The 20,743-nt window shown below is 58.4% G+C and overlaps 1 protein-coding gene across 2 annotated transcripts; it reads right to left on the bottom strand.

The window, feature by feature from the left end:
- Positions 1–498: 498 nt before the first annotated feature.
- Positions 499–20,071, bottom strand: GLIS2 (GLIS family zinc finger 2). Of its 2 annotated transcripts, none has more exons than XM_079121355.1 (7): positions 19,934–20,071; positions 6,456–6,698; positions 5,432–5,604; positions 4,779–4,955; positions 4,566–4,699; positions 4,365–4,486; positions 499–3,419 (listed from the first exon to the last, which is right to left on the bottom strand). In XM_079121355.1, the coding sequence occupies exons 2-7, from the start codon at positions 6,625–6,627 to the stop codon at positions 2,620–2,622; spliced, it is 1,578 nt and encodes a 525-aa protein (XP_078977481.1). In that variant the 5' UTR covers positions 6,628–6,698; positions 19,934–20,071; the 3' UTR covers positions 499–2,619. The 2 variants fall into 2 exon arrangements, with proteins under 2 accessions (XP_078977481.1, XP_078977482.1); XM_079121356.1 differs by having other exon boundaries at positions 4,365–4,483.
- Positions 20,072–20,743: the final 672 nt, after the last annotated feature.

The following is a 20,743-nucleotide window of genomic DNA, read 5'->3' as shown; positions in this document are numbered from 1 at the left end:
AGCAGTCCCACCATGTCAGAGCCCACCTTAGGTGTCACGTGGCTGCTCCTGCTCCTACAGCACCTAGTTCCCCTCCCTCACTTGCATCCTGCCAGATGGAAACCCCTCAGGGTGAAAGCCCCTGGCCCAGGTTTGGATATGATGTCTTGGTGAACTGGGCAGAATGCTCCCATATACCTTGGCTAACCTCACCCTGGACCAAAGAATTGGTCACCAGTCACAGCAGGTCAAGGACCTGAATCTTGTGATGCATCTCTGCTTCTCAAGATTCCATCTCTGCTCTTGACACCTGTCCTCAGAACCTGCCCCTTCCCATTCTTCCCTTCCAGTTCCCAGCTGGGCTGACCTGCTCTTAGCCTCACTTTGAAGCTGGCACTTGCAGGCTGAAGAGAAACCCCAGATTAGGGACTTTAGGTGCTTTAGTTGGGAGATCCCACAGCTGAATAGTTAGATGGTCTAGGGTCAACCCAGTTCCTAGTATGTCCATGACACAGAAACCATCTTTGCAACTCACTTTTATTGTTTCTTTATAAACTTCCTCTCACATGGAGGAATATATTGTTATAGTCATTAGCTTATCTCTTTTTTAAACTCTATGCTAACAGCAATGGAGCCAAGAGGAGGAAAAACATAAGCTACAATAGAAAGGCACTTAGAACCTGTTAAAATACTGATATCCTGGAATGTGCAACAATAAACCAACAACAACAAAAAGTATACCGGCCCTTCTAAGCCTGGTCTATCACCGAATCACATGCTGAGCTAATGTCACCTTCCAGTGCCCTGTTCCTCTGCTCCTGGGCTTGAGTCAAACCCATACCCCTCCCCACAAGCTAGGGACTTAAGGCCTGGGGCCCTAACAGGGGTGAGGGGGGTGCTTGGGTCCTTGGTGGGGCCCAAAGAAAGGAGACCAGCTCCTTTCCACCTTGCTTACAGCCCCTTCAAGGGGCAGAGCCAGCATGGCCAGGCCCTGTCAGGGCTGGGGTTCTAAGCCCAGCAGCAGGGCAGGCCAGGTCAGGGTGACCCCTCTGGAACAGAAGGGCAGTCTGGGAAAGAGTAGGATCAGCAGAACTGCTCAGAGGAACCACAGGGCTATGGAGGACCCCACTGCCATCTGGTAGCTCTTTTGTTCTATGGATGGGGAATTGGAGGGCGTTAGCCACTTTGAAGCCTAGTGACAGGGCTGGTCTGGAAGCCAGAGCTCCCAGCTGCTGGCAGGGGAGGGAACAGCAAGAGGCCCAGGGTTGAGTGGAACATACTGGGTAGCCTAGTTTCTGGGGTTCAGGCAGTGGGGCCAGTGTCCTGTATCCTTGACTTATTCTGGCCCCTGCAGAACAGCTAGACCCTGGGGAGCTGACTGGGGTGGGAGTATAAGAGATGCCTCTTAGGATGGGGTTCAACTGAGAAAAAGAGGAAACGACATCCCAAGTCCAGGCTCCTTCCTCCAGCCAGCTCTTCTCAGGCTGGAGGGGCTGGGCATTCCCATGACCATCCTTGGTTGACCATTTTTCCACACACCCAGGCCTTCAGTCAATGGCCAGAAAGCCCTCTCCATTTCCTCCCTGGCATGCTGTCTTGATGCCCCAAGACCGGAAGCTACCTCTTGCCTCTTGGTTAGGACCAGTGCACTGCAGGCCTCCAAGACAGTACTACCCAGGCCAGGCCCAGCTGTGGTGACCAAGGTGGAGCTTGGACTGGCCCTACTTGTTCCCTGAGCCCTGGTTGCTGGACCAGAAGCCTGGATTGAGTCCTGGCTCCAGGCTGTCGATCTGGTACCTTCCCTCCCTGGCTCCATGTTTCCCATACTCTCAGGATGCCTGAGTGAGAACATCTAGGGTGCAGGGGCAGGCGAGTGGTCAGCTGGCCCTTTACCTGGGAATGTTGCTGGCCCTTTGGCAATGTAGTCTGATTTAGGCTGGGTGAGGGATGAGAGCAGCTGACCAAGCAGGCCTCCCTCCTCAAGTGAGCAGGGAGGCACCTTGTCATAAGGGTGGGCAGGGACAGCATGGCTTCTTCCTGTGGCTTAGCCAGGGTCTGCATCTTATCTTCTCTCCCTCCAGAGGATAGGTCAGAGGGAAAGGGGTCTAGGAAATCCCCATACGGACTAGGTGAGCCTACAGGTGTTCTGACCCCAGGGGGCTCCTCACAGCTCATCAGTGAAGGGGGCTGGCAGCCTGGCACCAGCAGGACAGATGCTACCTTGCCTGCTCCCCGTGTTGGGACATGGGCAGCAGTCCCTGTTGGCCTCTGGCTGACAGGTGGGCAAATGAGGGAAGAAAACCTGTTCAAGTTGGCTCTAGGATGGAGGCACCAGGGTGGGAAACCAAAGAGGACTAAGGGTCTGGTGGAGGATGGGCAGAGGGCTGAGGGTGAGCAAGGCCTCGGCACCCAAGAGCATGGTCAGGGCCAGGTCCTCACTCAGGAGCTGGGAAGGCAACAATGACCTTCTAGCACCATCCTTGCTGCCCAGCTCATCTGGGACTGCAGCTGCCCAGGGAGCACAGACCACCAGGCCCTGGGGCAGTAGGACATTATTGCTATTTCGCAGAAGAGTTTCTGTTCGTCAGGGTGGGGCCCAGAGCTGCCGGCTGAGCTGCCATAGCTGGTGGGTGAGCAGGCTCAGTTCACTACAGCTGGCTTGAGTAGCACAGAGCCTGGTGGGATGACCACCCAGCCAGGAGTTAGTGCCTCTGGGCTGCTGGCTGCCGAGTTGACGCCTGTGGACAGGTCCAGCACAGTACCTGGCAGCAGGGGGAGTCCATCAGGGCTTGGCCGGGAGCGGCTGCTCTCCGTCCTTTCGAGGGGAGTCTTGCAGCCCTCTGTGCCCAGGGCCCTACTGGGCATTGACCCACACCCTTTCTCCCCCTCTGCCTTGCCGCCAGCGGAGCCGGTAAGGAGGGAGACCACAGGCAGGCCCAGTCCACCAGCCCCAAAGGGAGAGGGCAGCAGTGGGTTCTTGGCCAGATTGAGGGGCAGGACAGGGCCTGGCAGCCCGGGGCCAATACCTCCACCACCCCCTCCACTCCCACCATTGCCACAGGCCAGGGTACTGAGGTCAAGGGGGCCAGGGGCCAGGGGCAGGGGCAGGCCAGGCAGGCTGGGGCCTCCAAAGAGGGCAGCAGGGTTGGGGATGATGATCTGGGCCCCACTGACATAGGGGCTGCTGTCAGGGGTCGGCAGTGGTGGTTTAGGGGGTGGGCGCAGCTGCAAGAGCTCCTGCTGCTCATGAGACACGAAGTGGCCATGGGCCTTGATGTGCTTGCGCAGAGAGCTGGGGTCTGTGTAGCGCTTGTGGCAGCCAGGCATCTTGCAGTAGTAAGGTTTGTCCACGTAGTGGGTGCGAGTGTGCTTGAAGCGGTCACTTGAGTTGGAGTAGCGCTTGTTGCAACCCTCATAGGGACAGACATAGGGCTTCTCACCTGTGGGGTAGGCCACATAAGGGGTCTTGCCCTCTTCCCACGTCTCCCCACCCACACTCTCAGCATCCCCCAGGCCCAGATCTCCCAGAGCAGGAACTCTGGTTTTGGGGGCATCCCCAGCAACAGCACGAGATCTTACCCAGTTGGGTGCTGCAGGCAGAACCCAGCCTGGTTAAGCCCTAGCTCTGCCCTCAGGTTGCTACACTGCAGCTGGTGAACTTCAGCGAGCAAACTCCACCTTGGAGGTCATGTAGTTATATAAAGCACATCCCCAGGTAGGCTCACCAGAATGCCCTTTGATTTGGCCTTGTTCAAAATGGCTCCAGATTTACTAAGCCTCTGCCACTGCACTGGCCAGGACAGGAGCCACCTGTGACTGCTGTGCCTTTTGAAATGCAGCTGGTTCAAGCAGAGAAGGCTGTAAGAGTAACTTACATATCAGGAAAAGAAACACCACACTAGATTTCAAAGACTGTCTGAAGTAAGGATTTTCAGTGTCTTACGGATGTTTTTTAAATATTGAAATGATAACAGTTTGAATATATATACATATATTTAGGAATCAATTAAATATATATTATAATTAATGTCATCTATTTCTTTTGGTTCTTTTTAATGGTGATTAGGCAATGTAAAATTAGGTTTATGGCTCCATGAGTCAGTTGGCTCTACTGTGGGCTCAGGGAATGGGGAGCAAAGCAGATGTAGTCTCTGCTGTCCCCCAGGTAGCATTAGTCAGATCACACAGATAGGACACAGGAAATCATGTCCATGCTCAGCATATATTAGGGCCTGACCCTGGGAAGGGATCCCCCGACAAGTGGCCTTCTGAAAGGGTCATGAATAATGGGATTTGTCCCCATCGCTAAAGCCCAGTTCTTCCTTAAGAGTCCCCTGCCTGCCCAGCTCTCCACTGTAGGAGAGACCCCCAAACAGGCCTCTCACCTGTGTGGGACCGGTTGTGGATCTTCAGGTTCTCCAGGCGGGAAAAGCTCTTATTGCAGGTGGGGCAGCGGTGCGGCTTCTCGTTGGTGTGCGTGCGGATGTGGATGAGCATCTTGTACCTGCTCCAGAGAGGGCACAGGGGCACACTCAGCTTGCTGAAGACCCTGCCCCTCCCTCCTGCCCTCATTCCTGCTCCCTCACCTGGCGTTGAAGCCACGGCCGTGACGGGCACAGCCCTCCCAGTGGCAGCAGTACCCTGCGTCCTTCTCAGGCTTGACATGATAGTCATTGACATGGTCCACCAGGTCTTGCAGGAGCTCGAAGAGCTGGTTACACTGTGGAGCCAGGCAGGGTTCTGAGCCTGTGTGGGGCCCCTGCCTGGGCCCCATACCACTCTTCCTGGCCCCCACTCACCTTGGCCCAGCGACACACCAGCTGCTTGGGCAGGGGCAGCTCTGGCGAGAGGCACTTGTCCTTAGAGGGTGTGAGGAAGGAGGAAGCAGGCAGATGCAGGGCACCCCCAGACCCCAGGGGCAGGAAGAACTGGAAGGAGCTGGGAACACTGTCCAAATATCGCAGCGGCTGGAAGTCCTTGGGTGTGAGGGCAACGGGAGAGCTGGTCAGTGCCCTTCTGAGACCCCCCTGCAGGCCCAGACCTCTTCTGTCCCCTTTTGGAATGGGTTAAATGGTATCCCACCAAAAGATACACTCAAGTCCTAATCCCTGTGCATGTGACCTTATTTGGAAATAGGGTCTTCACAAATGTTAAAATGAGGTCCTGCTGGATTAGGGTAGCCTAAATTCAGTGCCTAGTGTCTTTATAAGAGAAAGGAGAGGGAGATGACACAGAAGGACAGAGGGAAGAGGGCCATGTGAAGATGGAGGTAAACTGAGGGGATAAGGGTATGAGACTAGGACTGCCAAGGAGGCAAGGAAGGATTGTTCCCTAGAGCTTTCAAGGGCTCCCCCATCACCTTGCAGACTTGAGCTTCCAGAACCGTGGGAGAATAATGTTATGGAGCCTCAGGAAACCAGTGCAGCTCTCTCAAATCCTTACCCCTCCTTACCGGGGCAGTCGGCACTGGAGGCAGGTCCCCATTGCCCTGGCGCTCAGGGGAAAGTGAGCTGCTGCCATTGGGGGAATCCAGTCCAGATGGTGGTGACAAGCTGAGGTCTACCAGAGGGGCTGCAGAAAAGCGTCCATCCACCTTCTCAGGAAACTTGGGGTTTAGCAGGAAGCCTAAGGGAGAGGCATGATTCAGGGTGCTGGGTCAGGAGTCTTGGTGGGCCAGGTCCTACCACCTCAGGATTCCCACTGTGACACTGGGAGCAGATGTCAGCCAGATACCCCCAGATGACTGTGGGACCCAGTATCTAAGGAGCAGCCTGTACAGCTGACAAGATGTGATGACACTGCCCATCGCTTGACCTTTACCACCCTGAGAGTTCAGCAACTGCTCAAACAAAGTGGGATGAAACAGGAAGTACCCATTTCATAGAGGAGGCTGGTCTGGCACACAGGATGAATAATAGAAAAGGAACTTGAACACACTCCCTGTCATACTGGCAGGAGGGGACCTTTCTGACTTTTCTCAGGCCCCTTCCTGCCACCATGCTCCCGTCCACAATATAGAAGATTTGGATCTTCTAGCTCAGATGTGGAAAATCTGGTTTTCAGGGTGCTCTTGGAGGCAGAGCAGATGGGGTGAATGCCACGCTGTGCCTGAGCACCAAGCATCCCTTGAGATGCACTTGCTCCCTCAGGCCCTAATTTCTACCACCCTGATTGACCAGCCGCAACACCTCAAAGCCCAGGTGAGGTCTTGGAACCTACACTACTACTTTTAGACCCCCAAAGTCCCTTAGCAAATTCTCCCAGGGCCCTCAGTTTGAACCCTGGCTCTGTGTCTCAGCTCCCTCCTCCTTCCAAAGCTAAACTGCAGGGAGGATGAATGGACAAACTTGTAGGTAGCACTCTAAATTGGAAGATGCCACGGGCTGTGGCTATGCCCTGGTGGACACACCTTGGCCCTTCTTCCTGTTGCCAATGCTCGATCATGTGTAAGTCCCCCACCCTGCCTGGTGCAGTACCTGAGGGTGGGGAGCCTGGGGAGCCAGGGGTGGGGCTGTCATCCACCAGGCCCAGCTCCCTGTGCAGAGTGCGGTGCCGGACCACACCCAGCACCCTCTCCCGCTTCTCTCTTGCCGCTCGGAGCTTGGTGATGCTCAGCTTCAGGTCAAGCGGCTCGTCCAAGGAGTGCATGGTGATGAGGTGCTGGAGTTGGAGGGGACAGCAGGCAGAAGGGGGCACCCAGCTGGTCTTTAGGCAGGAACCTGAGGAAGGACAGGCACTGTGCTGTGACTCTGACCCCAGGCTCCTCCTCAAGCTGTACCCATAAAAGCTCACATAAGCAGAAAGGGAGCTATCTGGCCCCTAGGTATTATAGAGAGAGCCAACCACACAGTCAGAGGTTCCACATCCACTTCCTCCAAGTTGTGGGGAGACTCATGGCTTCCATTCAGCCATGAAGTTGAGTTTTAGAGATACTGCCTCAGGTCAAAGAGAAGTGGCAGAACTAGTAGCCTCAAGGCCAGATCTCTGGCCAGCCAAGTCCCAGCAGTCATTTCTTTCAAGTGGGGAGCCTGCCTGGTCTGGGTCTGAAGACCTAGAAGCAGTCCATGAGCAACAAGTGTCCTCGAGGTGGCAGTTAGTATTCCTCAGCAACCGAATGCTAGTGCCCTCTGTGCCCAGCCCTTGTCTCTTCTCAGCAAGGAGCCTTGTCACCTCCAAGAGAGCTCTGCTGAGAGGGAAGTCTCAGGCTAAGTCGTGCAGAGCTTGGCCACAAGGGACTGGAGGCACTTCCCAGGTGAAGCCAGGAGAGGCATCCACAAGCCAATGGGAGCCATGGGGCTCTGGGCTGCCACCAGGGGGCAGATGGGGACTGTGGCCAGCCTGGCCAGAGAGGACTGGCAAAGCAGCCAGCTCAGTACATAAAAAACACATATAGTACATTTTACTGGTGATGATGCTCTTCTGTTACATGTCTCATGCTATAATTTTCATCTAATTTTCACTGGTGTAATTTTCATATAAATGGACTCAGGATCCACTGACCAAGCTGTCAGCTCATCCCTCCAAGCTCAACACTTCATTTTCCTAGCAGCAGTCTTTTACACACAGGGAAAACACTCCCACTGTTTCCTGGCCTTTGTTCAAGGCCGGTACACCTTGTAAATCTCTGTTAACCAAGCCACACGAGATCCTGACACTGTATTTAATACAAAAGGGTGGACATGGTGGGTGGACCACCAACTGGAAAGTACTTGGGACACTGAACCCAAGTTTGTGTCCTTGGTGGGGGTTAGTGCAGCCCACATGAATTCAGAGCTGCAGAAGCACTCTCAGGAACAGGACAGGGAGGACAGCCCCACGTCCCCTCTTGTCCCCTCTCCAGGCCAAGGCCCCTTGGTGACTTTACCCAGTCTTCACCTGGTTCCCAGCCCAGCACATCCTTCCTCTCCACCCCCCAAAGATTCAAAGCTTCTGCAGAGACTCCCCAAGCACAAAGGAAACAAGACAGTCCCCTCCCTTACTGAGACCCTCTGCTTGCTGGGACAAATCCCCAGATTCTACTATAAATACATGAGCAACATGGAGACTCTCAGAACAGAGGTTGCCCACCCTCCCAGTCTGCATCATCAGAGCATTGGGGGGTGAGCCACTCTTGGTGGTGAGACTCAAGACTGTGACTTGTCCCTATTGGAGCTGTCAGATCTGTATGTGTGCCACACACCCCGCTACCATGCATAAACCAGGGTTCCCAGCAATATAAAGGGGGTGGAGCCAGAGCATCACCCCTCTCCTCAGGAAGCCTAGATCCCAGCTTGCAGGTGGGTTAGTGACAATAATGGGTGGCCTTGGGCTCCTCCTCCATTTCTCTGCGCAGGAGCTGCCCTCTGCCTGACCCCCGCCTCCCTAGTTGTGTCTCTCTGTCTGTGTGTCTGCCTGTCCTTCCACCTGTTTATTTTTAGACACAGGCCCCGTCCAACCTCCCTGAAGCTCCTCTGTGCTGGGAGCCTGGAAGGAGAGGAAGGAAGTAAATATTTATGCTGATTAAGAATTCAGGAGCCAGGAAGGGCTGGTGGCCTGGTCCCTCTGCTGGCCCAGGGCCACAGGCCTCCCCATACCCCCTGTCCTTATCCCCACCCTGACCCATCCAGATAAGGGGACCACAGGCAGGATGGTTTGGGAGCTGGGAATCCAAGTGGATGCCGACTCACAAGCAATACTGCCCAAGCAACATCTTTTGGCACCTGTCCCACTGTGCCCTCTACCAGTACCAGGGAGCTGAGGAGGAGCCATGGCCCTGGGTCACCTTGTCTTAGAACCTGCAGGGGACACTGCCTCCCTTAGAACTGGAGAGGTCCCAGGAAGAGCCATCTCCATGGGTGGGGCTGGGCACTGTCCCACCATCAGCAGGTCCAATCCCCAGGGACCCCCTTGCACGTGGGCGGACACACACACACACACACACACACACTTCCTGCTGCTGGGTTCTACCCAGGGAGGCAGGGGTTCATTCCTATAAAAGCCAGAGCTCAGCCCAGGCACTACCTCCCCCTCCTGGGAAAGGAAGGAGCCATCCCAAAGCTCTCAGCTCCCAGCAACCCCACCCCAGACTAGCCTGCCTAGAATCTTCCTCCGCAGGGACCTACGCCCCAGGGAGATGGCCTGTGACCCCACTCCCACTCTGATCTTGGCCAACCTCAAAGTGTTTCCCCCACCCCCATCCACAGCCCTCGGCAGCCGGCGGGCTCGGCTCTGCCCTTTGTTCTGGGGCTGGATGAAGAGGGCAGGAAGGAGAGCCCGGTTCCTGCTCTCCTTAATACCTGGAGGCCGGTCACCTCTAGCGCTAGCCACGCCATCACCTGATTTAATGCTCGTGGGAGGCGGGTGGCCCTCGGAAGGGCGGAGCGCCGCCTGCCTTGCTCAGAGAAGTCGAGCTCGGCCAGCAGTGGACCAGGGCCTCTTTGTCCGCGAGGTCTCTCCCTCGCGGTGGGGCGTCCCCGCGGCAGGCGCCCATCCCTCTCGGACAGGTGCCGAGGTGCAGGCCCGGGCAGCGGGGTGGGGCGTGCAGACCCGCGGGTAACACTTCCTCCGCGGAACCTCCCGCGCGCTGGATGGCGGCGCGGAGCTGCGATCGGTGACCCGAGGCCGCGTCTCAGGGCGCTCGCACAGGGCGGCGGGGTACGCTCGCGGCACCCCTGCCGAGGTCCGCGGGGTAGACCGCGCAGCCGGGCCCTGCGCAGCTCCTCCAGCTGCAAAAGGAACTAATTAGAGCGGAGGGAGCGGGAGGAAGCAGCGGCGGTGGCGAGGGAGGAAGCGCGCGGGGGCGGCGCAGGGACCACCGGGGCGGCGGGGGCTGTGGGGCTGTCCAGCCCTCCCCCACCCCGGGGCGGGGGTCACCCGGAGGGTGGGCTGTGCGGCCCCCCGCCGGCCGGGCCAAGACAATGGCTGCTATTGTGCGCCAGCGGCAGTACTGAGCAGACGGCCCCCAGCTGCAGCGACCCCGCCGGTAGACCCATCAGCCACCCCTGGAGGGCGGGCCTGGGCGCTTCCATCTCCGCCCTTCCAAAAGCAGGACCTGACCCCAATGAGGAAACTGAGGCTCAGGTCGCCAGGCTAACAGAAGACTGCTAGAATCCTGCTCTGGATAAAGTTCCTCCTTCCCTGTTTTGGGCCCTGAGCCTGGAGGGGCAGAGGTGCAGGGTGGGTTAGGGTTATTTGTGGACAGAGTGGGGCGTGACAGATGGGGAACTACGGGACTGACGAACAGCCTGACTTGACTAATTCCCTTGGCAGAAGCAGTGAGGACAGGGCCCTCTGTAAAACTAGGGCAGCATCCCTACACACCCCATAGCAGTGTATCAGTGTTCTCAAGGAAAACTTGAGGGATACCCCTTATTCCTGGGGTAGTCCTGATACTGCCCCTTTGGTCAGCTGTGGCAAGTCCTGCTTGGGCACTCTGGTCTTACAGATGGAGAAATTGAAGGCCAGAGGGGAGGCATCTGCCTCAGGTTGCAAGTCGGTGGCAAGCCCTGGACTTCAAGCCATGGGTGCATATAACAGTGAAAGTACCAGTAACATGCCAGCACCTGTTAAGGTTGTTTCATCCCCATTTTACAGATGCAAAAACTGAGGCTCAGGGAAACTAAGTGGCCTGTACAGAGTCACATGGCTTGTCAGTGACAACACTGGGTTATAGCCTCTCCTATGCCTATGGAAGTGGGGAGAAGCAAACCAAGAGCTTATCAAAGGGCTTGTGAGGTCTCAGTGCAGAGCCTGGGAGAAGGGGCAGCAGGGCAGGCAGTGGGTGGGCACTGGAGGAACCGACCTGGGTCGGGGGGCCCACTGGAGACTTGGAGAACTGAGGGCAGAGATGCTGCCAAAGCAAACGGCCCCACAGCTCCACATTCCTGGGAACTGGCTGTGGCTCCCTGCTCTGGCCAAGAGCTCCACCCTCCTTAGCCGCCCAGCAACCAGGGCTGGAGGGCAGGGGCAGGGCCTCTAAAGGCCCCTCCTTTTGACAGGCAGAAGGTGATGGCTCCAAATATGGGGCAGACCACCTGGAGTCCTGCTACTTCCTGCCCATGTCACCTGAGCCTCTTCATCCTTATGGGTAAAGTGAATGATAAAAGTAACAGAATCACACCTGGGGTTTGGGGAGAAAGCAAGGCAATGCTACATATCCAATCCCTACTTGGTGCTTCCCATTCGCATGAAATATTCAGCACCTGCAACAGGGCAGAGCACACAGTAGGTATTTAGTAAAACCTGTCACATGAATTGTCACCACTGCTGAGTCCTCAGCCTTTGGCAGTCTAGAGCTGTAAGGAGCTCAAAGCAGGACTGGCTTTCCGCTCTGTACCCATGGACAGTTGCGGTAAGACCCCAAACTAGGAGAATCTTGGCTTTGCCAAGGCTACTGGTTGACCTTTACCCCTCAGAAAGCCTTGGGCCTCTGCTGTCCCACAGCAGGCCCTAATCACCTTCCAGAGCCTGACTTAGCACTGAGAGCTGAGGCAGCCAGAGACGGACCTCCTCCCAGGCCTAGGGGAGGGGCTTGTCCTGAGGCCTGGACCCAGCAAGTCCCAGGAGAGGGGCCAGGGCAGCACCACTTCCTGGAAGGCCCTGGGGTTCCTTCCCCGGGAAACCTCTGCAAGCAGCTCCTCCCTATCCCTGAGGGGCACCCAGCCAGCCACCTGCCCCAGCGGGGACACAAGAGGTCCCCAGATGGCCCAGCCAAGTCTGAACTCAGTCCTCTGTCATGGACGCTCCAGGAAAGCACCCAGCTGAGCAGCACCTGAAGACAGCATGTGCCAGGAACCCTGAATGCTGCGTGTTCCTGTTCCTAGAGCAAAACCAGAGTTAGGCTATCTGGTTGCAGCCTCCTGCGCCATCCCTGGCTGTGAGGCCTGAGGCAGGTCCCTGTCACTCTGTCTGAGTCTTAGTTTCCTGGTTGGTAACTCAAGCATCACCACCACAATAATGGTCAAGCCATGGCCCCCTGCCTGCCACCAACTGGTGGTCCTGATGATTCTCATTTCCGGCTCTGGGCAGGGGGTGCCTCATGTAGTAACTGGGGAGCTGAAGCTCGAAGGCATGCTGGCTGGCTCCCTGTGCCCCTCACCATCCCCACACCAGACGTACTTCCTTGTCCATTGCCAGCAGGGAGGGTGATGCCAGGCCAAGGGGAGTCCCAGCACACAAGTGCACCCTCATACAGACACGCTGCAGCGCGGCCTGGCACAGTGGCCTCACCATGTCCTGGTAGCTCCCATCTGTGGCCCCCACCCCCTGCTGCCTGCCCGCCTGCAGCCACCTTTGCACAACTATGTCTGGTATTTTCCTGTCTGCCCAGCTTGTGGGGGGTGCGTGGGGCCATGAGCACTGAGAGCACCGCCTGCACCTGGGCCTCAGCCAGAGGCAAGCACGCCAAGCAGCCCCCACACCCGCTTGCCTGGCTGGGACGGAAGGAGGGAGGGACAGCAGGGCTGGGCCAGGCTGCCCAAATCCCTGGGAGGGGCCAACACTGGGGGAACCAGACAGGGACACACACCCAACAAGGCCAGGCATGGGCAGCATTACCGCTCAGTAGGCGGGCTGAGTTGGGCCACTCACCAGCGCTCTTTGGGGCCAGCACAAGCATTAGCCAAAATCCCATAGGATATGAATGGGAACCCCCCAACACCGGAGCCTTCAATGTCACACCTGTGCACAAACAACACACATAGGACATGAAGGTAACCTGCTCTAGTCTCAGAAACCAAGACTTAGGAGCCTCTGCTTGAGGATGGGCCGTTATGAGGTCTGGTCCCCAGAGGAAAGGAAACTGAGCTTCCCAAGCCAAACCTGGCTGCAGGCAGACCCACCCCCTGGCACCTCCTAAGTTCCAGGCCACCCCCCACCCCACCACACTCCCACTACAGCAGTGTCTGTGGCCCACCTCCCCCATTGCCCTGGAGGCAGGCACCAGGCCACTTTGAACAACTGCACCTGCCAACTTGGAGAGCAGAAAGCGGGTAAGGCAGGCGGGCGCTGGACTCTGGCCCTTCCCTCCCACTTCATTTATGCATTCCAAACCAGGCCTCTGCTAGGTTCCAGGTGCCCCAGGAGAAGTCAGATGGAACCAGCCCTTAAGGGCACCTGGACACGTGGGCAGTGAAGAAACAGTGTTAGGGGTATGCTGCTCTGTTAAGGACTGGGGGTCAAGTCTGAGTCAGTCATATGGATGTGGGGTGAAGAGTCTTGGGGCAGGAGTATGGGGTCCCTCCCCCTGGTTGGGGACCATCCTGGTTCATCCCTGAGGCCCCATGAATGAGGTAGTATTCTCCCCAATTGCCTGATGAACTGCCAAGGTCACAGAGACCATAGCAGTGCAGCTGGGAGTCACCTCCTCACTCCAAAGTCCAGTTTTCCCAAGGCTGCACAGGCCCAAAAGTGGCCCCAAGGAAAGGCAGCAGGGGAAGATGCCCATAGGAGAGCGCTTGGAATGGGGAGCCATGAAGTGCTCTACATGGGAGAAATTCACCTGCCCTCACCCCAGTCTCCTGTCCACCAGCTGCCCCTTTAGCTCCTCCCTTTCTTAGCATCCTAGCCTCCTGAGAGCCTATGGTTCACCTCTCAGGCACCAGCTCCTGCTTCACAACTTCCATGTCTCCAGCTGTCATTTCCCTCCTGCCTGTCTCCTCCAGGATGTCTTCCTGATTCACCTTCTCTGGCTTCTGCCTCTTCCAGTTGCCCAAGAGCCCCCTGAGTGAGGATCTGCCCATGTCCCCACTGCCGAAGGCAGGGTGCCTCGCCCAACAGTGGTCCTTTGCTACTTGCTGCACCCACCTTGGGTCCAAGTCCTTTGCTAATGCATCTCTAATGCCACAATGTCACCAGCTCTGGTGACAGCATGCTGAGTGTGCCTGGCCCTTGAAATATCCTGTGCCCTGTCCCCTAACTTCATCCCCAGGACTGCTCCCCCTGCAACTGACATTCAGAACCTCCTTTTAAGAGGGAGACTTGGAGTAGGCAGGGATACCTCTGGGGACCTGGGCAGCTCCAAGTCCACTGGGGATGAAAAAGGGAAGACCTTAACTCATGGACTGCTGCCCCATTTCCCATGTCCCCTGGTCCCGAGCCTAATCCTCCCCCAGACAGAACTGGGCAGCAGTGTGAAGTCCTTGGGATCCATGGTCAGATAAACAGGCTTGATCCGATGATGCAAGCCTGTTTTGAAAGGATGGGCTGGCTTGGAGTGGGACTGGCACTAGAATATCCCAGTCCCCCCGCCTCACATGACATCCTTTGTACCTGCTCTTCACTCTCCCAAGCCCTTGGTCCTCAGTGGATGTTGGAGCAAATGAGTGAATTTATTTCTTGTCTCCCTCATCACATGAAGCAGATAGGTATGTGAGGGCTTGAGGCTCAAAGAGGGAAGTGACTTCCTGAGGTCAAAGTTAGAAGTAGGGCCATGTCCCCTAACACAGATGTCTCTTCATTCTGTCTGGGGCAAGGGACCCAGGTACAGACCTGACAAGGGGCGGGGAAGACAATATGGATCACCCTGGTCAGCTGGGATGACTGGAAGGGCCTTGCTCCCCAGCTTCATCTCCTGCCACTCTCAGCAGACCCTGGCCCAGAGCCCCAGACACCCAGGTAAGACCAGGTACCACAGGGGCACCCCACAATCTCTGGTTCCACCCCACGCCTTCCCCAACTCCCCCTCTTGGGGCAGCAAAGCAAACCCAGCAGCCAAGGCAGCTTCCAAACCTATCCCCACCCTTTTCCTTCCAAAGGGAAAAATACTTTAGGCAGGTCCCAGGGTCCACAGGACCAAGCAGGTGACCATGTATGTCCTTGGGGCATAGCTTGCAACAGGGTGGGGCTGCCAGGCAGCCAGTAAGCAGTGATGGGGTGGGATGGACTTCTGAACAGGGAAGATGATGAAGGACCCTACAGCCTTGGGTAGGGGACATCACAGCTGGGGTCAGTGTGCATGGAGGTGTGGCAGTGGACAGTGGGGGCTCTGGATGAAGGAGGGCAAGGCAGGAGGAGAACTAGCGCAGGCAGTCTGGAATTTGCCATCAAACCCAGTCGAGACAATGGGAGCAAGGGAGAGACACTTCCTGTGGACACATCTGCCCCACATCAGGCCCTTGCAGTGAATCGGGGGCAGGAGTAGAGTTGGGAAGAACTGTCGGCTGAAGTGATTTTTCAGGGGTCAAGGTCAAACAGCCCTAGACCCTGGTTCCCCTCTGATCTTCCCTGACCCCATGTAACTTCAGGCCAGCCCCCAAATTTCTTAGGGCCTCAGTTTCCCCCACACTCCCAGCACACTCCCTTTAGTGCCAGTGGGACACACTGTCATGCTGGAGACCCTAACTGTAGGGCAGGACTATTCTAGGCGCTCCCAGCCATGGTCTGATTCAGTTGGCTCAGGGGGCCTCGGTGGGACTCCACTGGCTTCCTACCATCCTTAGCCACAGGAGGAGGAAAACAGGGGCTGTGTGTGAGTCCCCATCTGCCATGGCCAGAGTATAGGTGCATACACGTCCCACCAATAAGCTGGGCCCCTGCCCACAATGGGCACTACCTGGGTTCTTAGGCAGCAAAGACAAGGGACATAGAAGGCCCACAGGCCGACCCCACCGTTAGGGTCCTGGAAGATGCCCCACCCCCTCCAGGGCATCTGGAGCAGATGGGAAGCCCCTCACTCCTTAACTGGAATCATGTTCTATCTCCATACCTCTCAGGCTCCTCCCAACCTGCCTCGAGCTAACCAGAACCTCCATCCCATCTGGGGATGGGAGAATGGAAGACCAGAGCTACAGCCTCAAGAGTCTGCCCAGCCTGGAACCCTTAGTGGGAGGAATCACAGGACTACAGAAGGTCCCCCAGGTCGGACTTTTGAACCCCTGGAGACCAGCTGTAAAGGAGGTTCCTGGAGGCCCTCGTCCTGGGAGGGTTCCTGAGTCCCAGAGCAGGAAATGAGAGGAGGTCCAAACCTCCCACCTCCCATCTCCTGTGAAGTGGCCTGGAGCTGAGTTGTGGGGTTGGGGATGACAGACACCTCCAGGGGAAGGGTAGGCAGGGGAACCAGGGCACACAGACACCTCCCTCCAGAGCAAGGGCCCTGCTCCTCTCAGGCTGGGACGCTACCTGCCAGGATCCCTAGCCACAGCAGGCCCACATGCCCACTGCAGTTTTCCATCCCCAACCTCAGTTTCCTCATCTGTTAACTGGGGATAAGTGTGTCTCTGTCACAAGGTTAACACAGCAGCTTCAGTGAGGGATGCAGGCCCCTGCAGAGTTCACCAGGCCAGTGGAAGGCTTTTGTGGTGCTTGAATTTTTTCCAGGGATCCTAAGGGGGTGTTCTCCCCAGCAGGATGCCACCTCCTGACCTACTTGGGAACCTAATGATGGCACTTTATTAATTGGAGAGATAGCTGAGGCTTACAGGACCAAGCTGGAGGCAGGAGAGAAACTTGGGTCTGCCTAGGCTGTGACCCTGTGAAAGACCCCCCACCCCCACCAGCATCAGCAAGTCCTTTTTTCCCCCCAGGATGGAAACAGTGGCCAGACTCTGGCCTATCAGCATTAGAGGTGCTTGTTGAAAACATCCAGTCCCCACCCTTGGCACATCTGAATTAGGATTTACCAGGTGGGGCCCTAGGTAGACACCTCAGAAACCAAGGGGTCAGCAGCCATGTCCCCTAGCCTTGCTGTGGCCATGGTCCCTACAGGGCTGGCAGCAGGCTGGCACAGAGATGGGTGTTCCACCCCGACCTGGTCCTGGTGTCCTCTAGAAGATGAACCCCAGTATAAGTTGGGACCTCAGCCAATCTCTGGGACCCTTCGCAGACTTTGAAGGAGGCGGTGAGGAGAGGGAGGAATGCCATCTCTTCCAGCTTCTTCACCACCTCCCTCACCGTCTGGGAGAGGTTCCTTTGTTGCTTAGCACATAGCCCTGCCAACCAGGGACCCCCCCAACCCCTGAGAAGGGCACTTCTGAGTGAAGGAAGGATCCCTGCGTACCTTCCAAGTGTCCCCTCTGGCCTCAGTCATCTGTGAAAGATAAAGTAACCATAACCTGAGTAGAAGAGGGATCCGGGGGAGCTTTACACAGCCTCAGAAAAGACAGCATCCCCAACTCACCCCACCCAGCTCAGGACCTCTCCTCTAAAATCCAAATTTCCCACTTGGGTAAGGGACCTCCTTAGCCTCCCCTAGAAGGCAGAACCTATGGAGGCCTATGGGGCTGGAGGGACGAGCCAGGAGCAGCACACCTCCCAAAGAGCAGAAGTACAGCCCCCAGCCACAGCTCTCTCATGCTGGGATTGCCCCAAACTGCTCAGCACTGGTTCCGCCCTTTCATCCAGTGGGAAATTCAGCCTAGTAGATAGAAATACACTTGGAAAAATGTTGTGGGGCAAACATTCTTTCTTCCACACCACAGAGCGGACTCTGGAAGGAATAAATGGCCAGAAGACCACCTAACCTGGAGTCAAGGCCAAGTCAGGAAAGGAGATGGAAGGAGCTTGGGGAGGCGGAGGGAGGGTCTAGCCCCACTCTAAGGCCCAAGGAGGGAGCCTAGCAGAACTTCCTGCTAGGCCAGTTCACCCTCTGGCCCCAAATTGTACTCCCTGAAAGTGGAGCCCAGGCAGAAGAAATGGCCGCGGCTACCCGTTCACAGCTGGGCTTTTCAGAAACAAAAGATTTGGGGGGACGCGGTTCACACGATTGTTTAAAATGAGGTTTTGGGATGTCTGTGGCATCGTTATTCATACTGGCTCCACCCACGGATAATTGAGAGTTGGCTTTCGTTGGACTTATCCTTTCCTCTCTCCCTACACCCGCCTGCCTAGTTTTCTCTTGGACTTTGGGGCTCATGAAGCTCACCTTGTCTGACCCCTTGGTTCTACAGATGAGGAAACTGAGGCCCAGACTTGGTGGGGAACCTGGCCCAAGGCCCCTGCAAATTGGTGACAGAGACAAGACTTGAACCCAGAACATCAGACTCCCAAGCTAGGGGCTTTTCCCATTCACCCTACAGGCTGTGACTTGGCTCCAGCAAATCCCCAAAAGCCACTGACCCCGAAAGCAGTGATGCCTGGAAGTGAGGTGACTCACTGTCTGGCTTCCCAGGGCACCCCCTCCCTATTGGTGAAGGAGGGACTGGCAGGTGTCCCTGTGCAATGAGCCAGGAGCAGGGAGAGGCCCCCCAGGGGGCCTGGGCCAGGGTCACTCAGGGGCCGAAGAGCCCCAGCTGGAGGGATTTAACACCAAAGGTCAAAGGTCACAGACAGGGAAGGGCGGGCAGGCAAAGGGGGTCAGGGGGTCAGCACTAATGGCAGCTCCGGAAAGGAGGGGGAGGGGAAAAGGCTAAGGAAAACAGGGCTGCTTCCAAGGGGTCCCCAATGCACAAAACCAATGTTCTAACCCGTCACTGCCTCCTGTTTGGCTGGCTGCAGAAAAGGCTGAGTGGAGCTGGGGTGGGTTGAGATATGGGCTGAGTAGGGCTGGAGTGCCACAAGGGGTGTGTACTGGGAAGGGCCCCCCCAGGTGCAGCCCCTCCCCCAGTGTGGGTCAGGGCCAGCTGGGAGGCCCAGCCTGGGCCCCTAGGGGAGAAGGAGGAGCAGAGAGAGGGGGAGGGCTCCGAGGTCACCAGGGAGGGATGTGTGGGCTGGGCTGGGACAGCTGTGGTACTGTGGCACCAGAATGGGGCCTGGGGAGGGGTGGATGGGTTGGGAGACTGAAGGGGCCACTTTCCCATTCTCTGAGCTGGGGAGATTTCAGAAAGCCCTCAAGGGGCATAGTGTCTCTAGGCTGTCTTCCCAAGCACCAGCTGGGCCCCACCTTCACTCCAGGATGCCAGGACAGCAGGATGGCTGCCTACTACTCAGGTTGCCAGCTTCCAAGGACCATGGCTCAGACAGTATCCGTAGACCAGACAAAACCCACAGGAGCCCAGTCTTTGGCCAAGTCCCCTGCTGGCCTGGCTGCCCCCTTGGTGTCAAGCTTTCCCTCCAGAGCCAAGATCCCAGTCTGTGATGGCTGGGGGCCCAGGGCTCCTCCCAGTATCCCTTCCAGCTTCCCAGGCTCCAGGGCAGGGCCAGGCAGCTCCCTGTAACCATTGCTCCAGGGCCACCCTCTGGCTGGGCTGGGCGGGCCCTCCTGGACAGGCAGACAGCCTGCATGCTGCACTGCTGTGGCCTGAGTACCCTGCTGAGCAGGGCAGTATGCCAAGGCCTCCAGGTGCCAACCAGGATTCCAGCCCCATCCAAGGGGGGCAGCGGGAAGCAGGCGCAGGCATCTCCCTCCCTGGGGATGCACCTGCCTCACCCCCCTTCCACCCCCTCCAGTGCTTCTGGATACCCCTGCCCTCCCCACCCTGTCAGGCCCCTCACCTGCTTCCACCCAGAGGGCAGAAGTGAACCAAGCACTGGATAGGATTTCAGTTCTCTGTGCTGACCCTCGGGGACGCCCCCATCCTGGCCCTGCCTGGGCGTGCTAGAGGCAGCAGAAGGGAGGCTTTCGGGACAAGGGAGGCACCTTCCAACCCCTTACTAGTAACAGCCCGGGCGCAGCCACGGGGAGGGGCAGCTGCCCTGCTGCCCCAGACAACTTCGTGCCCGGGGTCCGGGTGCCCACCTCTCACCTCGCAGCGCGCCCCCACCGCGGCCACCCAACTTCCCCGCGGAAGTTTGCGCCGGCCCCGGGCCCGGCCGCGGCTCGGCTCGGCCTCCGGACCCAGGAGAAAGGGAACCAGGGAGGAGAAAGACCGAAAGACCGAAGGACGGGGCCGGGAAGCCGGTGAGGGAGGGAGCGCGCGAGCCTGCGAGCGAGCGAACGCAGGGGCCTCGGCGAGGGCTCACAATGGCCCGGGGCGAGGCGCGGACGCGCGAGGGGGAGGCGACCCTCGGGGCCCTCGGGCCCGGCAGGCCCCGCAGCCCCCGCGCGGCGGGCGAGCTCCCTACCCGTCCCGTCCCCTCCGCGCGGCGCCCGGGGGCTTCCTACCTCGGCGGCGGGGGCGGTCGTCTCCCGGCTGCGGGCTCCGGCGGTCGGGGCGGCGGGGGGCGAGCGGGGGAGGGCCGGGCGGGCGGGGGCCGGGGCGGGAGGCTCACGGGGCGCGGGCTCCCCTGGCACGGCCGCCCGGCGCCCGGCCGCTCCGCCACATCTGCAGCTCGGGCAGGGAAGGTGGCCGCGGCGGCCCGGCCGTGCGGGGATGTCTTGGAGAGGGAGGGAGGAGGGAGGAGGGAGCGGCGGGAGGAGGGACCGGCGGCCGCGGAGGAGCGCGAGGAGGAGGGGCGCGGGGGGCGGCCTCCCTCCCTCGCGCGCCGGCTCGCCCGCTCCCGCCCTCGCTGCAAACCCCTCTCGCCGCCGCGGCCCCAGGCCCGGGGCGCCAGCTGCCAGGCGGGGCGTGCGCGTCGGGGGGAGGGGGCGGCCGGCTGGGCCGGGGGAGGGGAGGAAGCGCGGGCGGCCGCGGAGGGGGCACCGCGAGGAGGGAGGGAGCCCGGTCGCCGCCGAGACGAGCGTCCCGCTCGGCCCCCCCGCGGCCCCGCCCCCGGCCCGAGGGCAGCGCTAGGACACGGCCCGGAGGTGGCCGGGGGGGGGCGGGGGAGACCGAGATATCCCGCCCTCGGGGAAGCCCGGGAGTGGGGCGGGCGCGTGGGCCCAGAGGAAAAGCCCCGAAGACCGGGAAGATGGAGGAGATCTCAGCGGCCGAGGGGGCGGGGACCCTCGCCGCCTCCTGAGGGGTCACCTTGGTCAGACCCCCCGCGGCCCCGGGCAGCGGGGGAAGGCTGCAAGAATGCCTCTCCGCAGGCC

This window comes from Sciurus vulgaris, assembly GCF_902686455.1.
Source record: "Sciurus vulgaris genome assembly, chromosome: 18".
NCBI classification, from domain to species: domain Eukaryota; kingdom Metazoa; phylum Chordata; class Mammalia; order Rodentia; family Sciuridae; genus Sciurus; species Sciurus vulgaris.
The sequence above is the reverse complement of the archived record's forward strand: the minus strand, read 5'-3'. Positions and strand labels throughout refer to the sequence as shown.

Excerpts from the sequence above, each read along its gene's own strand:
- GLIS2 (XM_079121355.1), bottom strand. The coding sequence starts at position 6,627 with ATGCACTCCTTGGACGAGCCGCTTGACCTGAAGCTGAGCATCACCAAG. Across the intron at positions 4,956-5,431 it reads CTCCAGTGCCGACTGCCCCG|GACTTCCAGCCGCTGCGATA; the intron begins GTAAGGAGGGGT and ends CTCACACCCAAG. Across the intron at positions 3,420-4,364 it reads CCACAACCGGTCCCACACAG|GTGAGAAGCCCTATGTCTGT; the intron begins GTGAGAGGCCTG and ends CCTACCCCACAG.